This window comes from Xenopus laevis, chromosome 3L (assembly GCF_017654675.1).
Source record: "Xenopus laevis strain J_2021 chromosome 3L, Xenopus_laevis_v10.1, whole genome shotgun sequence".
Classification (NCBI taxonomy): Eukaryota; Metazoa; Chordata; class Amphibia; order Anura; family Pipidae; genus Xenopus; species Xenopus laevis.
Window position 1 is genome coordinate 113196119 of NC_054375.1, and position 19935 is coordinate 113216053.

The 19935-nt window shown below is 41.0% G+C and overlaps 1 protein-coding gene across 1 annotated transcript in view; it reads right to left on the bottom strand.

Annotated features, from left to right (window-relative positions):
* The window catches only part of ell3.L (elongation factor RNA polymerase II-like 3 L homeolog), a 52554-nt gene that overhangs the window by 24031 nt on the left and 8588 nt on the right, over nt 1-19935 (bottom strand). Inside the window, exons 3-4 of the mRNA XM_018253162.2 lie at nt 10584-10711; nt 8787-8950 (exon numbers count right to left, since the gene is read on the bottom strand). Of these exons, the coding sequence (XP_018108651.1) occupies nt 8787-8950; nt 10584-10711 (292 nt within the window). The remainder of the gene's footprint in view (nt 1-8786; nt 8951-10583; nt 10712-19935) is intronic.

The window sequence follows — 19935 nt, forward strand, 5'->3', positions numbered from 1 at the left end:
TTATAAGAATTGGCCCATGAGCAGTAACCCAGTTCTTTTAAAATGCCCAGACTGAATGTGGTTGCGACATGCCATGGTGGCAAGGTAATAAGTGGCGGTATTCAGGCCCGGATTTACAAACTTTAAGCCCCTAGGCCGGCTCCGCTCCCCTGCCGATGCCGTCCCCTTTGCTTCCCCTATCCAGCACTGTTACCTCTACTTCCGGTTTCCCCCTGTCCAGCGATGTCCCCTTGCCTTCCAGGGCCTTCCGCTTTCTGTGCGTGCGCATGCGCATAGCTTAACACTCGGGAACAGCACTGTGCCGTCCCCTTCGCTTCTCCCAGTCCAGCACTGTCGCCTCCACTTCCGCTTCCCCCTGTCCAGCGATGTCCCTCCCCTTCCAGGTGCCGTCCTCTTCCCTCTCAGTGTGTGCGTGTGCATGCGCACATCTTAACACTTGGGAACAGCACTGGAGACTGACGTGAGTCTCCAGTGCTAGTTACTTATGCGGCTGGGCCGCCCCTGAAATTGCGCCGCCCTAGGCCCGGGCCTATGTGGCCTTGCCACAAATCCGGGCCTGGCGGTATTGTCATTGATACAGCGCTACTGACACTGCAACATTTGGGGCGTTATTTACTAAAACTCAAATTTTTCAGATCAAGCTTTTTTTTGCCAAAAACTCAAATTTTTCGAGATTTACTATACCCCAATGCTGCAAAAAGCCAGAATCAGAAAATCCGCCATCTCAGACCTGTTGAGGTCCTATACAAGTCAATGGGAGAGGCACCTTTATCAGTTTGAAGTTATCGTGCTCTGTGGTGGGCAGGGCCGCCATCAGGGGGGGACAGGGTGGACAAGTGTCCCGGGCCCGGGCATCAAGGGGGGCCCAGCAGTGCTGCAGTTTTGAAAGAGCCGGGCCTCCCTTGTGAGTGCCGAAGATCTGCGGCCAGCCTGAACAGCTGAAAATGTGGAAGTGCCGAACAGCCGAAGTCCCAAAGCGGCAAAAAGACCCGAAGTCACGAGAACAGCCGAAATTGAAGTCCTGAAGTGGCGAAAAGAGCCGAAGTCACGAAAACAGGCAAAATTGAAGTCCTGAAGCGGCGAAAAGACCCAAAGTCCCGAAAGGAGGCAAAGTTGAAGTCCTGAAGCCATGAGTTCAATTCTACTGAACACCAATTTGTGGTTGTTTTTTTTTTTTTCAATCCCTTGGCCACCAATGTATTATTTTAATATTCTATAGGCCCCTGCCACCAATGTTTTTTTTAAAAAAAATATTTTTTGGGGCCCCAATTTTTTTTTTAACTTGTAAGGGGGGCCCTGGCGCCAAAGTTTTTTTTAAAAATATTTTTTTTGGGGCCCCAATTTTTTTTACTTGTAAGGAGGGCCCTGGCACCAATGTTTTTAAAAAAAATTTATTTTGGGGCCCCAATTTTTTTTTACTTGTAAGGGGGGCCCTGGCGCCAATGTTTTATTAAAAATTTTATTTTGGGGCCCCAATTTCTTTTACTTGTAAGGGGGGCCCTGGCACCAGTGCTTTTTTTAAAAAAAACTTTTACGGAGGGCCCTGGCGCCAATGTTTTTTTTTTTTTTAACCTTATAAGTGGGCCCTGACCATCAATAGCTTTTTATAACTTGCATGTCTGGGGGGGTTACTTTTTTAGCACTGATGTGTGTGGTGTCTTTTAACTGTGATGTGGAGTGGGCGGGGTCTGGGCTTGGTCACCAGGATGGGCGGGGCCCAGGGGGCCCTGAAAATGTTGTATGGGGCCCCGTGATTTCTAATGGCGGCCCTGGCGGTGGGTTTAGCCTGAAAGTCCACGCTTTTTGTGTTTTCAGGCAAAAACTTGAAAAAAAAAAAAGCTCGAAAACGGTGTACAATTCGGGTTTTCGCTCGATTTTATCGAGTGTTTTCATGATCCAATTAAATTGAGTTATTTTACTAATAAATAAGATAAAATCAGGCATGGGATTTTGGTCAAGCTTTCTTTATTAATATTATGTGATACATTAGGATTTTAGTAAATAACCCCCATGGTGTAACGTGCATCTGCACCAGTCAAATACTGATTGTTGGTCGGTACAACAAAATAAAACATTTTGTGGCTCTTGGATCTTTATGAAAGTATGGAGGAAGACATACTTACATAAATGACATTAAACAGTTTAAAGGGGAAATATACCTATGAACACTGCAGGTCTGTATAAAAACATTTTTTTAAAAATTATATGAAATAGCTCATATTTTACAATTGGCCCAACAAGGCCCTTCCCAGACGATGTAACATCTTTCACACAGGGAAATATGAAAATAACTACCCATGAAAAAAGGGGAAGACAGTCTAATTGGGCCTAATTACTTCTGGAGTCGGCTAGAGGCTTGTTAGAGAACTGTCACCAAGCAGCTGCGTTCTGCTAAACCCCCAAGTAGCGCAGGTAAAACGCCCCTGTGAGAGCGGCAACAGCAGCACGGAAGAGCCTAACAACAAGCTCTGTTTTCACTTGGCTGCAAATTGTACACGGAAAAGCACAGAATCCAAAGTGCCCGTGAAATGGAAAATATACCATATATCTCACTAGTGTTTACCTTGCATTTATTTTTCCTTTAACCGACAGTAGACATATGAGGGAGGACCTTACTGCATGCACGCAACATTTCTTCTCAGTATATTTGTATTTGTACCTGAGAGGGTGCAGCCATTGTTTTGTTCTGCATAGGCACGGTCTGTAACTTCAGCAGCACACACAGGCTGCTGCTTATACATGTATAAAAACAATGCCTACTACTGGACCAGTAGTATGGCAGTGCTCACTTATGAGTACAAATCAAGCCATGTACAGAGCAATTAAAAACAAACACCTAATAATTTACTGTCTTAAGTAGAAATCAACTCTGGGTTCAACCTCATGACTCCCATTTCACACCCCATATGTAGTGTTGCCACCCAGCCGGTATTTTACTGGCCTAGCCGGTAAAACACCTGCGAAGGCCGGGGCCGGTATTACAAATTACAATGTAGCTGCCGGTAAATTTGTAATACCCTTAAAAAGACCCCTCGGCCTGCCCCCAATCCCCTGTAAAAACGTAGCTTTTGTGGCCGTCTTGAAGTGTCGGTGCCGTGGCCACGCCCCTTTTACGACACAGCACCGCCCCTTTTGACGTCACACCCGCCCCTTTTTGTTCCCGCCCCCCACCAGGCCGGTAAAACAATTCTGAAAAGGTGGCAACCCTACCCATATGCATTGTTGTAGGGGAAAATATGTAATTAATGAGCCATGCCATTAACTTTGGGTCCGCTTACTTTTGATTGGCCAGCTCTTTCCTTCCTTCAACACCGTATCTATTGAAGCTAAGGAAATTCCCCTTTCATTTTTTAATGTTCCCTTGAGCAGTTATAGAAAGAACAATTATAAGAGGTGGATTACCTTTAAAGAAGTTTAAAAAAAGTTTAATTTGGGGTTTGTAATTATTTAGCTTTTTGTTCAGCAGCTCTGCAATTTGGAATTTTGGAAGCTATCTCTAGGGTTTTATTGGACCCTAGCAACCAGAAAATGGCTTCAATGACAAACTGGAAGATAAATAGGAGAGGTCTGAATAAAAAAACAAGTAGTAAAAGTAACAGTGAAATCATAGCCTCAAAAAGCAATAGTTGCTTTGGCTGTCGGGGTTAGTGACCACCATTTGAAAGCTGGAAAGAAGCAGAAGAGGGAATCAAATAATATAAAAACTATAAAAAATATAAAAAAATTAAAACGAAGACCAAGTTGATAAGAATTGGCCACTCTATAACATACTAAAAATTAACTTAATGATGAATTGACCTCTTTTAAGTGATTCAGGGTGGTAAGTACAGAATTGGGGGAACATTAATAATTGTGCCAATACATCTAGCATAACCTCAGAGGTTGGGGGTCAATGCTCTAGAGCAGTGGTCCCCAACCAGTGGCTCATGAGCAACAAGTTGCTCATTAACCCCTTGGATGTTGCTCCAAGTGGCCTCAAAGTAGTTGGTTATTTTTGAATTCCAGGTTTTTAAGCAAGTTTTGGTTGCATAAAAACCAGATGTACTGCCAAACAGAGACTCATTTAGGCTGCCTGTTCACATAGGAATTACCAATTGGTCAATACCAACCCTTATTTGGGGCAATGCTTATGTCAGACAACATAGCACACAGGAGTTGCAGCACATCATGGGTGCCCTATTCCTTGCTCATGCCTCTTTCTTGATACGGAGCCCTGTACCTACTTATTGCAGGTACCTAGATTCTTTTTGTTGGGCCAGACAGAAGCAAAATATCTTCCATCAGCATGCAATATACTTATATCTAGCATCTGGTGCTGGTAGAGGAGATATAAAATCTTTGGGCTTCAAGCAGTTAAATTTCAGGTCTGCGAGTGTCCAGCACGATGGTCCTTGGTACACAACGAGACAATGACGTAGGTGCCTTGACTGCATTTTGATAACAGTAAAGGTGGGAGGAAAAGATGTGTCACCGAGCTGCCAATGAACCAGTCCTTGCTGGGAAATCTTTTATATTAGCAGCTATGTCTGTCTATATCCATCACAGCCTGCAGCTAATCTTTGATAACAAAAAATGTGCGGCTTGAACTGTGATATGTGACAGCAAATCCTTCAGAGAAGGTGAGGACTGCACTTGTACTGTCATCTCCCTGACGCTGTCACCATGTGGCTTGCTAATAAATGAATCATCCGCTCAGGCGAGGGACAGAGATCCAGACATCGAAGTATAAAGATGAACGTCACACTCACTATTATCACTAAATAGCTAGCTATACTACAGGGAAATTAATTAGCACTTTTGCATCAGTGCTGGAACCCAATGCAGCTTATAAGCATTTCACTTTCACTGGTATATTGCAGTTGGACTAAATGTCTATGGGAAACTGCACTGCTGTGTATTTGCACCCCACCAGCACCCTACATAATAATACTGTATATTATATACAGTAGGCTGTGTAGCATATTCATTATCCTTCACAGCATATACATAGTACTTTACATAGACTGTTCTGCATTCACATCAGTGCCTGTCCCAGCTAAACTTACAATCTCACAGTGTGTGTTATGTAAATGTGCTACAGAAGGCATCATATAATATAAGGCACCCCCCACATGTGACGTCTACCCCAGAACTTGTGCTCTTCTTCAAAAGAAATTCAATGGCCCGGGGTACTTTTGAGCAGAACACACCATGACTATATTGCTCCAGGATGACAGTTATCCCCTGTGCAGATTCCAGGTGGGCATATGATCAATATACTATTCTGTATTGGGCATAAACCTGCCAAGGCAGCACAGGGGATACCTGGGAGCAGGGAAGAAAACGGTTGTGATGCATTCTCCAAATAGGGTTCCCACACTTTAGCAGACTTAAGGTATGGAGATCCAAAATACATGAAGGTCCCTTATCCAGAAAACCACATGTCCCAAACATTCTAGCTACTGAAAGTAATATCTGTCTGGTCCATTTCTCTTCTGTGTTGGTCCTGTAGAAACAATAAAGCAGAAGCCAAAACACCTGGAAGAGAACGGAGTTCTGCTACATTGTTTCAAGAGTCAAAACCGGAAGGGCGCATACAAAATAAAGAGATACCTAATTCTACCTTCAAGAGCAACTAAATTTACTATTTAGGAAAGTTGCTTAAAATTACACTTTCTATTAATTAAGGGGGTTGTTTACTAAAATCCAAATTTATCTCATATTTTATTAAAAAAAACACAACCAAATACCCATGCTCGATTTGACCTTATTTATCAATAAAATAACCCAAATTAATTGGATCACGGGAAAACTCGATAAAATCGAGCGAAAACTAGAATGGCTCTAATTTTTCTGCCATTCTCCGCGAATCACTTGATTTTTTTGTTTTTTTTCCCAAAAAAGTTTTTGGGCTAAACCATCCGAAGACCACGATAACTTCAATTTGGGAAGTTACCACTGACTTATACAGGACCTCGACAGGTCTGCGATGTATAATAAATAAAAAATTCGAGCTTTGCCCCAAAAATCCCGACCAGAAAAAATTGAGGTTTAATAAATAAACCCCTAAATTTTAGGAGGACTGTAAGGGCAGAGACACACGCTAAGATTCAGGGAGATTTAGTCGCCCGGCAACAAATTGCCTCTTCTTCGGGCAACTAATCCCTCCAAAAAGCCTTCCCACCGGCGACTAAATCTCCCTGAATCTTGGCATCTGTCTCTGCCCTAAAATGATGGTGTATGTAGATGTGCAGTCTATCCAGGCACCTCCACATAGTACAGGCATCCAGAATGAGGAATGGCAGTTACCCCACCCCCACCTGCAGATTTAGGACATACACATAGCTCTAATCCCCTTCATCTCTACTCACCACCCTTCTGTCCCTGCTGTATGGCAGACTAATGCTGGAAGCAATAAGAGTCCCAAGCTTTCAGATTCCTACATCTAATCAGGTTACAAGGTCAATATGCAAAATTCTAAGTGTCAGAGTATATATATACTGAAATGTCTGGCACAAGGTAAATAGGAATTCATGATCCCTATGATTCTATGCACACCTTTATTAACATTCATGGTTATTAAAAGTCAGGCAACTCCAAGCCACAAATTGCAGGCATCTTGGGGAGAAGCACTCTATAAACACTATATATCTCGGCTAGGGTTGCCACCTTTTCTTGAAAACAATACCGGCCTTCCTATACTTTTATGCATTTCCCCTATTAATAACATTGGGATCAAGCCTCATTTTTACCGGCCAGGCCGCTTAGGTGGCAACCCTAATCTCGGCTCCACCATAAGGGAGCAACACCAGCTTCCAGCATTCAACAGCTGACCTGTCACAAAACTGACTAGTAACCAATACTGCCTGCCATTAGCTATCTTGCAGCTGAGGGAGCAAAGTAATATGCTGAATAGGCCAGTAGTTTGGATATACAGTACCATAAACAGGATTGCTGGTTAAGCCTGAACACAACCCTGACCTGCCCCAACTTTGTCGGCAACCTACCAAAACGAATACAGTGAGAATTAATAGAATGAGGTCCTTGACCGGACGAGCTTACAATCACTTACCCAGAAAGATCCTATTTAAAAAAGAAACTTCTATATAATAATTAGACAGTAACTTGATGATATAACTGAACTTGGATAATGTTTTAAAAGCTGTAAGGCACAGTGTTATAATTTATGGAAATAACCCATAGCCAGTAAACCCTAGATGCCAAGCATTCCAGATAATAGATCCCTCATCTGTATATAACATAGTTGCTATAGTCTCAGCATTTCAGCACAGTGGTGGTTACAAAGGAATTTATCAGAGTTCCACAGCCAGTAGCTTGAACCTCAGAGATGGCAAAATACTGTGTGTGGTTTTAAAACAAATCTGATTAAGTAAGCTGACTTCTGTGCACATTTCCTCTCTTATATGCATATCAGATAAGGAGGGCTGCACAAAAATTTCCTCATATGTATGTACGTATTTATGTATGTATATATGTATATATGTATTTGTATAAGCACTGTGGACTATGTCGTCGCTATATAAATCAAGAATAATAATATGTAGAGCTACCTGTATAAACCGTGGTGTACATTTTTAAAACACAGAAAATTACAAACACTGCAACAACTAAATATAAATGTTCAGTGTTGCATAGATTATGTGCCAAGAGGAAGGAGGTCCCATAGAGCTTACAATCTAAGTGGGTATAATGTACAGACACACATAGGACACAAATAGAACTGTCACTATCACTCTGACATTCAAGAGGGTTTGGGGACTATCAAGACTGAGGAAATGCAGGTTTTAATGCAGGAAGAAATTAGGTAATGCAGGGTTTAATAACTAAATCCTGTGTGTACTCATAATACTCTAATGCCTACAGTGTAGCAGTTCAGCTGCATTCTATAGTGCAGTGGTTCACAAACTGTAAGGCTGGTTGGAGTAGAGTTTACCGGTCAGATTTGGAGATCTGGAGTAAAAACAGTTCTTGGAACTGTGGTTTAATAACTGATACACCAATGTTTGACTATATCTTTAAAGGAGAACTAAACTCTAAAAATGAATATGGCTAAAATTGCCATATTTTATATACTGAACTTATTGCACCAGCTTAAAGTTTCAGCAACTCAATATCAGCAATGATCCAGGATTTCAAACTTGTCACAGGGGTCACCATCTTGGAAAGTATCTGTGACACTCACATGCTCAGTGGGCTCTGAACAGCTGTTGAGAAGCTAAGCTAAGGGGTCGTCACAAATTATCAAGCAGAAAATGAGGTTGGCCTGTGATATAAGCTGATACTACGAGGCTGATTATTAAATTTTGATGCTACTTGCACTGGTTTCTTTGCTGCCATGTAGTAATTATCTGTATTAATTACTAATCAGTCTTATATTGTGACATTTCTATTCTATGTGTACTGTATATTGTGAGTGGGTCCCTAAGCTCAGTAAGTGACAGCAGCACAGGGCATGTGCAGTGAATCAGCAGAGAAGAAGCTGGGGAGCTACTGGGGTATCTTTGGAGACACAGATCTTTAGTGCTAAAGGGCTGTGGTTGCCTTGGGCTGGTACAGAACCCCAAAATATACAGTAATGTACAACATTTCTACCTACTTCTTTAGTTAAGCTTTACTTCTTCTATAACCTTTATTATGAACTACAAGGTGCCCTGACCAAAGGCTGGACCACCAACAGGGGCAAAAGTCCAACAATCACTGGCCTAGTAGATAAACAAATGAAGAAGCTGGTATCACCAAAGTTATCTACAACAAAGATTCCAACCTACTGAATAATTTTTGCTTACTTCGATGTGATGCTTCAGGTTTGATCTCAATGGCTGTCCTGCTCCAAGTTTCTTTCTCCACCTGAGACACGCGATCCCGAGTGAGCTGATAGGACTCATCTGTGGCACACACGGTGATCTTGTCTTGTATACTGCCAATGCAGCTGAGTTGCTTCTCCCCTGACCTAGAGTACAGAATACAGAGAAGATATTTTTTACAGTGGGAGCAAAGACACTTGACGCTACCTGGATATGTTGCAAAGTTAGGAGTGTTCTGCCTCTACCACACAGAGCTGTATTTAGTAGGGGGATACAAGAAAGGGCACCTGCCTTAGGTCATACACATATTAGGGCCCCAAAGAGAGGCAGAGATGAATAGCATGGTAACACTCAATAATTCAAGGATCAATTATGGCAAAGATTTATAACAGTTAGGTTAGCAGGTATAGTTGATCAAAATGCTACAAAATGCTATCTGTTGGTGGGTGCTTGCAACTGTACTTCAGCAAGAATTGATGGGCCATTGGTTGAACATTTTGTGCATAAATGGGCCCCCAAATTTACTGTTTTCCTCAGTTTTACCAACAGTAAGATTGTCCCCCTACTATGCACCAGCAGTCTATGTTCTGAAATCCTTCATCTGATTTATATCCAAGCTCACAGAGAGAATGCAACGCTCCTGCTTATTAAAGTGATGACTCACTAGTCTCTAGTCAATCAATCTGTCACTGGCTTGGAGCACTGTCACACTATTCAGTTTTGTCCAAATCTGCACCAGGGAAACAGTTCTGAAAGGGGAAAACATCTCACAGCAATTTAGTAGAGATTAAAAGCAGAGACTTTATCACTGACTTTCCCAGAACGACTTCATTTTATGGCAACAAAACTCCATAAAAGTGTTTTTGTGAACCTGTAACACACTAAGCTTCATTAATAAGGCAGTGTAAAGTGTATTTTTATCTGAATTACAGCATAATAGTGTTTGCATGCTGTACAACATGCATTGCAACTTGTGGATGATTTACGTGTGCATATTTACATTAGGGTCAATTTGTGTGCAACCTGCAATGTCAGTTTTTCTTAGCTAATGTATGTGCAAATGCATTGAATCATAAATTTGGCTTGGGCTTCAGTCAAAAGCAGGCCTTTTTCTACAGGATTTGTCCAAAAACTGTTAAAATCACATAACTTTTTAGAGGGGATTTTTTCCTATTTCCATATGCAAATTTGGGTTCAGTTCAGAGGATTTGGCTGAATCTGAAAAAATGGATTTGGTGCCTGCCTAGTGCAAATTACATTGTTGATGTGAGCTGACAATACTTAGCATTCTGCAAAAGAGAACACTAGACTAGTAGTATTACTAATCTGATTATGTAATTTGTCTGTGGGCATTGTTCATGTGAAACATTCTTGGTCCAATTTCACAAATGGTTTTTGCCTCCTGCAGATCCCTGAATTATACATGTATTCTTGTTCAATTGTAACATACATATATTGTATTAGAGGGCTTGCACACTCAGAAATCACAACTGAATTATACTGAAATGAAAAATGATTTTTCAAGTCTGAGCACACTACCAGCTTCCATCTGATGGTGCATATGCATACAAACTGAAAATCTGCATCTTTTGTATCATATGCATGCATGCCACATAAACTGAAGCTCTCCACATTTATTGATACTGCAGCTAGATGGCTGTTCTGTAACCCACCCAACAGCCTTTAGAGGGGGAGGGAGAATGATCACTGAACACTGAAATTTATCAAAGCAATTTAGGTTCCCATTTTTCCAAAGGAGAGAAGGTGAGAGCAGCTTACCATGTGGTGCCTTGCCGTATGCACTCAAAACTGGACTGAGGCTTATCCTTACTCTCCCTGGAGAGGTAGAAGGCAAAGATGCGAATTCTATCTTCACAGCCTGGACTAGGAGATGGGATCTTGATATACTGTTTATTATGGAAAATAAAAAAGTACAGAATGAATACAAGAAATTACTGAAGAAAAGGAGCATGATGGGAAAGTGTACAGTATGGCCACAGCTAGAGCAAGAGTGCTGAGAATTGAAACAGGAATGTTCCTTGCTTGAAGGAAGCGTAAGAAACCACTATTTACGAAAATGAACACAGAGTTGTGCAGCGTTTGATTGCAAACTGGCAGTATTCTTTCTTTAGACATTCTTATATTCTTTAGATATGTTGGTGCCACAGTGATTATTACAATGGTCGATTCTGCAGTTTTGAAGATGCCTATTAATCAAACTACAGTATGGTGCCATGTAAAAAAGGGCACGATTTGGAATAATTTAAAATAGCAATCTATTTACCATGATGATTAGAATTAAGCACCAATGTTGTTGCACCTAGAGTGCCTAAGCTATAGGATCAGCTTTTGTGAATGACTTTAAACACACACACACACGGGAATCCTATACTTAAAGGAACAGTAACACCAAAAAAGTGTTTGAAAGGAATGACCATATAATGTACTGTTGCCCTGCACTTGTATAACTGGTGTTTGCTATAGAAACACAATTATAGTATAAACAAGAAGCCATGGGGCAGCCATTCAAGCACACGATACACAGTACATAGCAGATAACATAGAAGAATCCCACTATCTACTACATAGTTTATTCAGCAACTTGGTTATATAAACTGTAGTAGAGTTTCTGAAGCAAACACACCAATTGTACTAGTGCATCACAACAGCACAGTTATTTTTATTACTTTAATACACTTTTCTTTTTTTTACTATCCCTTTAACACCTGCCTGAATGCCCTCTTAAGTCTACCATTCCTGGACCCTCATGCGTGTTATACACCAATCAGATATTATGCAAATGGAAGGAATAGGAAAAGAGCACCCACATTATGGCCACTCTAATACTCATACACCTTTGTTCCAGTATCAATTCAACTCTTTGGTTTCTCTTGCTGTGAACCTGGAATTCACAGCATGACATTTGTTCTTTGCAGCATATACAAAAAATGAAGCTATGGGACCCTGCAAGTGACTTTCAAGCATTGGACAATTCAGTGCTTCAACAATGATGCAACTCAAGTGCACCCTACTATACAGACTGTAAGGTCTATGAGTTAGCTTTATTTTTATTGCACCTAATTGTATATAACAGAAGGTGGCAGTTACTGCATTCATAACGGTGTCCCTATTTCTGGTACATTGCAGTTTGCTTGGAACATTCCTGTTTCATTGGACAAATTTAGGAGCAAGTAACTGTCTTCATATTATGACCTGAGGTTCTTTTTTTCTACTTAAAGGAAAACTATACCCCCCAAACAATGTAGGTCTCTATAAAAAGATATTGCATAAAACAGCTCATATGTAAAATCCTGCTTCATGTAAAAGAACCATTATCATAATAATATACTTTTCTAGTAGTATGTGCCATTGGGTAATCATAAATAGAAAATTGCCATTTTAAAAAATAAGGGCCGCCCCCTGGGATCATAGGATTCACTGTACTCACAACCATACCAACAAACCATACATGTTAGGTCACATGAGCCAATTAACAGACAGAGTTGTGTCTTTTGCTTCCACACTTCTTCCTGTTACAGTTAGAGTTGAAGTATTTCTGGTCAGGTGATCTCTGAGGCAGCACACAGACCATCACAAAATGGTGGCTCAAGGCAAGAGATGTAAAAGGGCAATATTTACTTAAATATATATTCCAGTTTGGTAAGATTCTTTAATATGCCACTTAATATGATATGAACTATCTGTTGCTTAAGTGTTCATTTTGGGGGTATAGTTTTCCTTTAAGCCCCTGGATGAGACACACAGTCACTTCCTTTCTGGCAGGTTGTACACAGCTGGTTCCCTGGGTATCAGAGGAAGGCATTATTTGTTGCATGCAGCTCTAACGTCTCACAGCATTATAAGTTATATCTTTAGACAATTTTTCTTCCAGTGATACGATCCCTATATGATAACTAAAGCAAATTAGAGAATCACTCTTACATACTGTATGGCTCACTAAAACTTACTACTTAGTGCTGAACAGTGTTTAAATTAATATTAAGCAAGACTTAAATATTTTAATGGCTGTTCCCTAACAAATAAAAGGAATCATCTGCCTGGTACTATATAGCTATAAATCTAGTCAGTACCAACAAAACATATTTTATGCTGTAAAGTACATTTTTATTATGAGGTATGAAGTTAAAAGGTTGCCCATGTAAGTACTGCACCTTAATTTCCCTTGACTTAAAAAGGCACAGGTCCTTATATACATAAATATTGAATTATGCAGGTATAGCAGGAGTACTAACCAATAAAAGAGAGGAAGTGGGCCAGTGGGTCTATAATCAGTAGGTTCTGACAGGTTCATTCTCTTTCACTGGTTGAGAAGGAAAATGTTGGTGCCTTCTGTGTGAAAAGGAGTGTTAAGAATTGCTCAGACTCTCCTCAGGAGGCTTATGCAGATGCTGCCCTGGATAACCCAACAATTAGGCAGTAAATCCATTGGGTCCCTCAATCAGTAAACAGAGGGCACCTGGGACGTCGCAATTAGAATGGTGAGAGCCTTTGGAGAAGCTCGGGAACAAAAGAAAATCTAGGCTTGAAAATTCATGTGTTGTTCAGAAAAGTCCTTAGCTATTGCACAGTGCCTATTACAGTGAATGGAGTTACAGGTTGCAGATTACAGGGGTGAAAAAAATGAAGTTAGCAAACCCAAGAGTTACTGAGGGAATCATAAACATTATGAGACTGGTAGGAGTCCTGACTGATGCACTATATATATATATATATATATATATATATATATATATATATATATATATATTTATACAGTACCACACAGAAGGTTACCATTTAAACTAAGGGATACTGGCCTGGAATATAATATTTGCTCTTAGAGAACTGGCTGAAGGATAGATTACAATAGTGATAGTAAATGGAAAATGTTCTAATTGGACCAGTGTTGTTAGTGGAATACTGCAGAATACTCTTGGCTTTTTAATTTATTCACAAATGTAAGTACCTGCCCTGCCTATATTTTTTTGACACTAAATTGGGCAAAACTATAAGTTCCGTGCAAGATGTTGTCACTCTACAGAGAGATTTCACTAAACTGGAGAACTGGGCAGCAAAACTGGCACAGTGTTGTTAAATACAAGGTCAGTGGCAACTAATGCAAATAAAATACTGTCTTGCATAAAAAAGGCATTATCTCGAGGAATGAAAATATAATTTTGCCTTTATATTAATAACTGGCAAGGCCTCACCTTGAGTATGCAGTGCTGATTTGGGCTACAAAAAAAGTGTGATATTAATGAGCTAGAGAGAGGGCAGAGACGTGTAACTAAACTGCTAAAATGTTTGGAAGAATTAAATGCTAAGGAAAGACTTTCAAGTCTGGGTTATTCTATTGATAAAAGGCTCTTGAAGGGAGACTTGATTATTTATAAGTACATAAGAGGACATTACAGACAGATAGCAGGGAAAAGAATAAGGAACCAGAGGCTACCCCTAAGGGCAGAGACACACGGGCAGATTCGGGGAGATTAGTCTCCGGGCGACAAATCCCGCTTCTAATCTACCCAAACTGCCTTCCCGCTCACAAGGAAACTTGGGCGACTTTGGAAAACGAAGCTTTCCGATTGCCATCTGCCCAGTGGCGATCCTAGAGGGGGGCGGGCCCTGGTGCGTGACGCACAGCCGGGCCCCACCCCCCTCCGTACGGCCGCATTTGCCGGCATGTTCAGCGGCGAACGGACTGCCGGGGGGGCCCTGAGGGGGTGCGGGCCCTGGCCCGCTCGCACCCCCTGCTCCCCCGGTAGTTCCGCCACTGCATCTGCCCGTGGGAAGGCAGTTCGGGGAGATTAGTCGCTCTTCCCTTACTTTAAGAAGCACAAATGGTTCTTCACAGTGAGGGGAGTGAGATTGCAGAATCCTCCCTGCCAAGTGATCCATTAATACATTTTAGAGGGGCATGGATGACTTCCCAGAAAATAAGTATGTGTGAATATATATAAATATATATATATATATATATATATATATATAAAAACTGGTGGTTATGAGCCGCACACCCTAAAACAAATCACTACCTGGGTGCTCAAACTTGGAGAGTAAATGCAGGATACAAAATGATGGCACTCACAGGATTTTCGACAAAAGGAAAACAAGGGTGTAGAAAAAGAAAAGGTTTATTTGGTTTATATACAGAAACTTTGGAAATGCTACTTGTTTATCTATCTAATATATATCTGTCTGTCTGCCTATTAATCTAGAGCTTGATTCACTTTGGTACTGCCAGTGGTAGCATCAAACTTGACACAGCTAAGAGAAGGTTAATCTCTCAGCTGCAGAACCACAATGGAGCTGCTGTGGATGCAAGCTGGGTGTTCAGGTCTTGACAGGTTCTAAGCTCCCACGTCTTACACCATTCTGAGCTTCCTTCCAAGTCGACAAGCTGTTACTTGCATTAGTGAAAGAGGAATACTTAGTGAGTCCTGGATTGCAAATCTACGTGCAGGCGTGTTGACATCCTCTCCCTCTACCAGTTCAACTAGATGCCAAATTGATGACTGACACAAAACGCAGCTCACTTTTGCTACACATGCTTGATACTGCACGTCCTGCTGAGCTACAGAAGCCCCAGATAGCCTGCTCCATATCCACATTTTGTAGATCCTGCCCGATGTGGAACAATTGTTTGTGCACCAGGTTAATCATGCTTTGTATTAAGTGGGCCTGATCTCAGTGGTCATTGCTTTGTTTAATCCAGGGACACCAAAGGACTTTATCTTGAGATTGGTTATGTAATACTGTGACGACTAGATTTCTAAATGTGCTGTGGTTATAAGGGTAAGGCCAGATGAGGAGATTCGGGGAGATTTTGTCGCCTGGCGATTTTATCGCCATGTCTTTTGCGCGACTATCTCCCCGAACTGCCTCCGCGTTTTTTCGCCATAGGCTACAGCGCAATATCGCCTGCGCTAATGCACACGCGGCGATGCGTTTTCAATAGTCGCCCAAAGTTGCCTGAGGCAATTTCAGGCGACTATTGAAAACGCATCGCCGCGTGTGCATTAGCGCAGTCGATTTTGCGCTGTAGCCTATGGCGAAAAAACGCTGAGGCAGTTCGGGGAGATAGTCGCGCAAAAGACGTGGCGATAAATTGCCAAGTGACAAAATCTACCCGAATCTAATCGTCTGGCCTTACCCTTACAGCTGTCTTGCAGTGCTGGGGTGCTAAGTTCAAATCGAGCTAGAACACCATTTTCAAGGATGTTTGCATGTTATACCTGTATCTGTGGGTGTTCCATTCCAAGACTCCAAACTCATACAGATACATTCATTAATATTGGCCCTAATGTGAATGTGATAAGGACCTTAGATTGTAAGATCCAGTGGGTCAGGGAGTGAAATAAATGATATATAATCTGTAAACTGCTATAATATAATATAAATATGTTGGCACTGTATAAAATAAGGATGGTAACATGTAGATAAATATATTAATACATAATATTTATAATTACATTGAAGAACATTGTCCCTTTAACCTGATTTATTTTTAGTGGACCTTTACTGAACAACACCTACAATGAATCTATTAACAAGGTTACACAAAGAGTAGTTCAGCCCTAGACCACATATTCCTGATAAGCTTTCCTCAAACAGACTAAACACCACCAATACGTCACATGCTGCTTGCTTTGCAACTGAACAAAGCTAGCCATGGGTTAGGCAACAGTCATATGGGGACACAGGGAGCAAATGCTACATGCAGCTTTGGGAGGGCCCATCACTACTCACTTACTGCAGCTGGCTGCTTTCCAAAGCACACGCGCAACAACTGCAATGCAACCTGCAAGCTCCCAGCTACAAGTACTGGCCTAATGCTTGAACTGTTCTATTTAACTGCAATCAATAATGTGTAAAGGTTTTACTCATGGCTTGGCAGTTCCCCTGCGTGGGACACTTGGGGGCAAATTTACTTAAGGTCGAATATCGAGGGTTAATTAACCCTCGATATTCTACTGTCGAAGTTAAATCCTTCGACTTCGAATATCGAAGTCGAAGGATTTAGCGCTATTCGTTTGATCGAATGATTAAATCCTTCGAATCGTTCGATTCTAAGGATTTTAATCCATCGATCGAACGATTTTTGTTCGACCAAAAAAAGCTAGCAAAGCCTATGGGGGACCTTCCTCATAGGCTAACATTGACTTCCGTAGCTTTTAGGTGGCGAACTAGGGGGACAGTACTTCGACTATCGAATGGTCGAATAGTCAGACGATTTTTAGTTCAAATCGTTTGATTCGAAGTCGAAGATCAAAGTTGAAGTAGCCCATTAGATGGTTGAAGTAGCCAAAAATACCATTCGAAATTCGAAGTTTTTTTCCTATATTCCTTCACTCGAGCTAAGTAAATGGGCCCCTTGGTCTTTCTTTACACTAGAAAATCTATTAACCCGATCTGGTAAAAAAAAAAAAAAAAGACATATCACAGAGATCAAATATCACGTATGGGTTGTTTTAGCAACTCACAATGGAAGACTGGCAGGTCCAGACTGGCAAAGGCAAATCAGATATTCTGCAAATTGTCAGAGATGCTGCTATAAGGTGTAATACACCTGTGCTTTATTTTAGGCTTGTTTGGCTCTGCCTTGACCTCAGGGCCTACCGTATTTTAAATCTCAGTCCACGTGTAGAGTCTAGGGGGTGGGGGTGGAGCTACAGCATTCCTGCATAAGGGTATGTTGCAATAAATTATTTATGTTGTTTAAATGATACACTAGAGGTATCTGCATACTGTATCTTAAAATTACAAGCTAATACAAACTGGAACAATCAAGAGCATACAACATACACAAATGGCTGTTTTGCATGTACATTCTACATTTTGCATAGCTTGGATGACCAAAAATATTTTTTGCCAGTATAAAGTGCCGATCTCTGGCTGTCAGGTCCATGGACACATTTCTTCACCAGTATGTTTTCAGCTAGAGGGGAAATGCTGGTACCATTGTGGTCAAAGAGCCAAAAATCTCCTCTTCATTGACCTGAATGACAGGCAGCACATGGGGGTCAACTATCATATTGGAGAAACATTACCTGTGCCATAGATCTATACTCTCAGACCATAAATGAAATCACCTTGAACCCTGGGGCACAACAATGCACAAATATTTTTCTCTGAGTAAAATATTTTTCTCTGAGAAGGCAGGCTTTACTATATGAACATCAAACTGTCAGAGAGGAAAATGCTGAAAATTTCCCTTTACATTTTCAAGTTAATTATTTGAGACTAAAGGATAGATTTCACCATCAGCAGTGAAGGGGTTTTTCGAACAAAGGGCAGCCAGGTTATGAAATTCCCTCCCAAAAGGTATCAATGTAAGGATGACCTGCAGGTGGCCTCCTAGGGGGTTGTTTACACTCCATTAAATAACTTAGAATGTTTAATGGGCTTGTAGTGTTTTGCTCTTCATAGTGCACAGCCTCACAGCCTCACAGAAATCACAACAGACACTTTTCTGAGAATGCAGCATGCCAATTTAGCACGTTAGCACCTGGTACTGAGTTCTTGGCTGCCAGCACTGCATTCAGCACTTTTCACAGAAAAGGAAATGGCTGATGCCAACTAGTTTATTGTCCTTGCTCTTAATCCACTAACGCAGTTATCACTTGCTGTACTAAGAACCAGTGACCAAATCCAGTTCCTTCCTTGAAAATAAAAAAAGATCAACAAATATCCCTTTATCCATGGGGCCTGTTTTGGCTGCTCTATTCCATACTATTAGAATGTGATTAAAAGTGCATCTTTATATTGTATGTGTGTCACTTTGTATATCACACTCTTGATTCTAAAAATGCACTGAATCCAGGATTTGGTCCGGAACATGGCCTTTTTTTTTTTAGCAGAATTCAGATTCAGCCGAATCCAAGTATTTGGCGGAACCGAATCCTTAAAATTATGTGACGTTTTGTCACACAAACAAGGAAACTGTGTTTCTTTTTGTTCTTCCTTGGCTTCATTTTCATATGCAAAGGCAAATATGGGTTTGGATTCGGTTCAGGGTTCGGAAGAATCTTTCATGAAAGTTTCGGTCAAATTCCAAAAAAGTGGATTTGATGCTTCCTTACTTGATTCAAAGCTCATATGCGGCCATCCTATCCAAACCCTGCACAGCCTAAAAGGGTGTACACCTTTAAGTTAAGTTTTAGTATGTTAAAGAATCACTAATTCAAAGCAACTTTTCAACTGGCCTTCTGCTAACTCTTTCCAGCTTTCAAATGGGGGTCACTCAATGACCCCATCTAAAAAAACGAATGCTCTGTAAGGCTACAAATGTATTGTTATCACTTTTTTTTATTACCCATCTTTCTATTCAGGCCTCTCCTATTCATATTCCAGTCTCTTATTCAAATCAATGCATGGTTGCTAGGGGAATTTGAACCCTAGCAATCAGATTACTGAACTCAAAAATCACAAATAATAAAAACCAATTGGAATTTGTCTCAGAATATCACTCCCTACATCATACTCAAATTTAATTTAAAGGTGAACACCCCCTTTAATGCAGCAGAATAGTAAAAGGGTGCAATACTGGTATGTGACAGAGGGGGAGGCAGAGAAGAAAGGGGAAAGTGGGGAAACAGCCCCCACCAGCCCACTAAATACTGGCTTTCTATGGGACCTTATAGCAGCCTCTCTGGCATTTGCCAGAACCCACAGATTGCCAGTCCGGGCCTGACTCTGGGTGTCTTATCTAGTAATGTACCTGAGCTTGTACACCCAGGGGCGCATTTAGTTAGCTCAAGTGAAGGAATAGGATAAAAAAAACTTTGAATTTCAAATGTTTTTTTTGGCTACATCGACCATTGAATTGGCTACTTCGACCTTCGACTACGACTTTGAATCGAATGATTCTAACTAAAAATCGTTTGAATATTCGACCATTCGATAATCGAAGTACTGTCTCTTTAAAAAAAACTTCGACCCCCTACTTCGCCACCTCAAACCTACCTAGGTGCAATGTTAGCCTATGGGGACCTTCCCATTTCCTAGCAATTTTTTGGTTGAAGAAAAATCGTTCGATCGATGGATTAAAATCCTTCGATCGAACTATTTGCGGTAAATCCTTCGACTTCGATATTTGAAGTCGAAGGATTTACATTCGGCAGTCGAATAT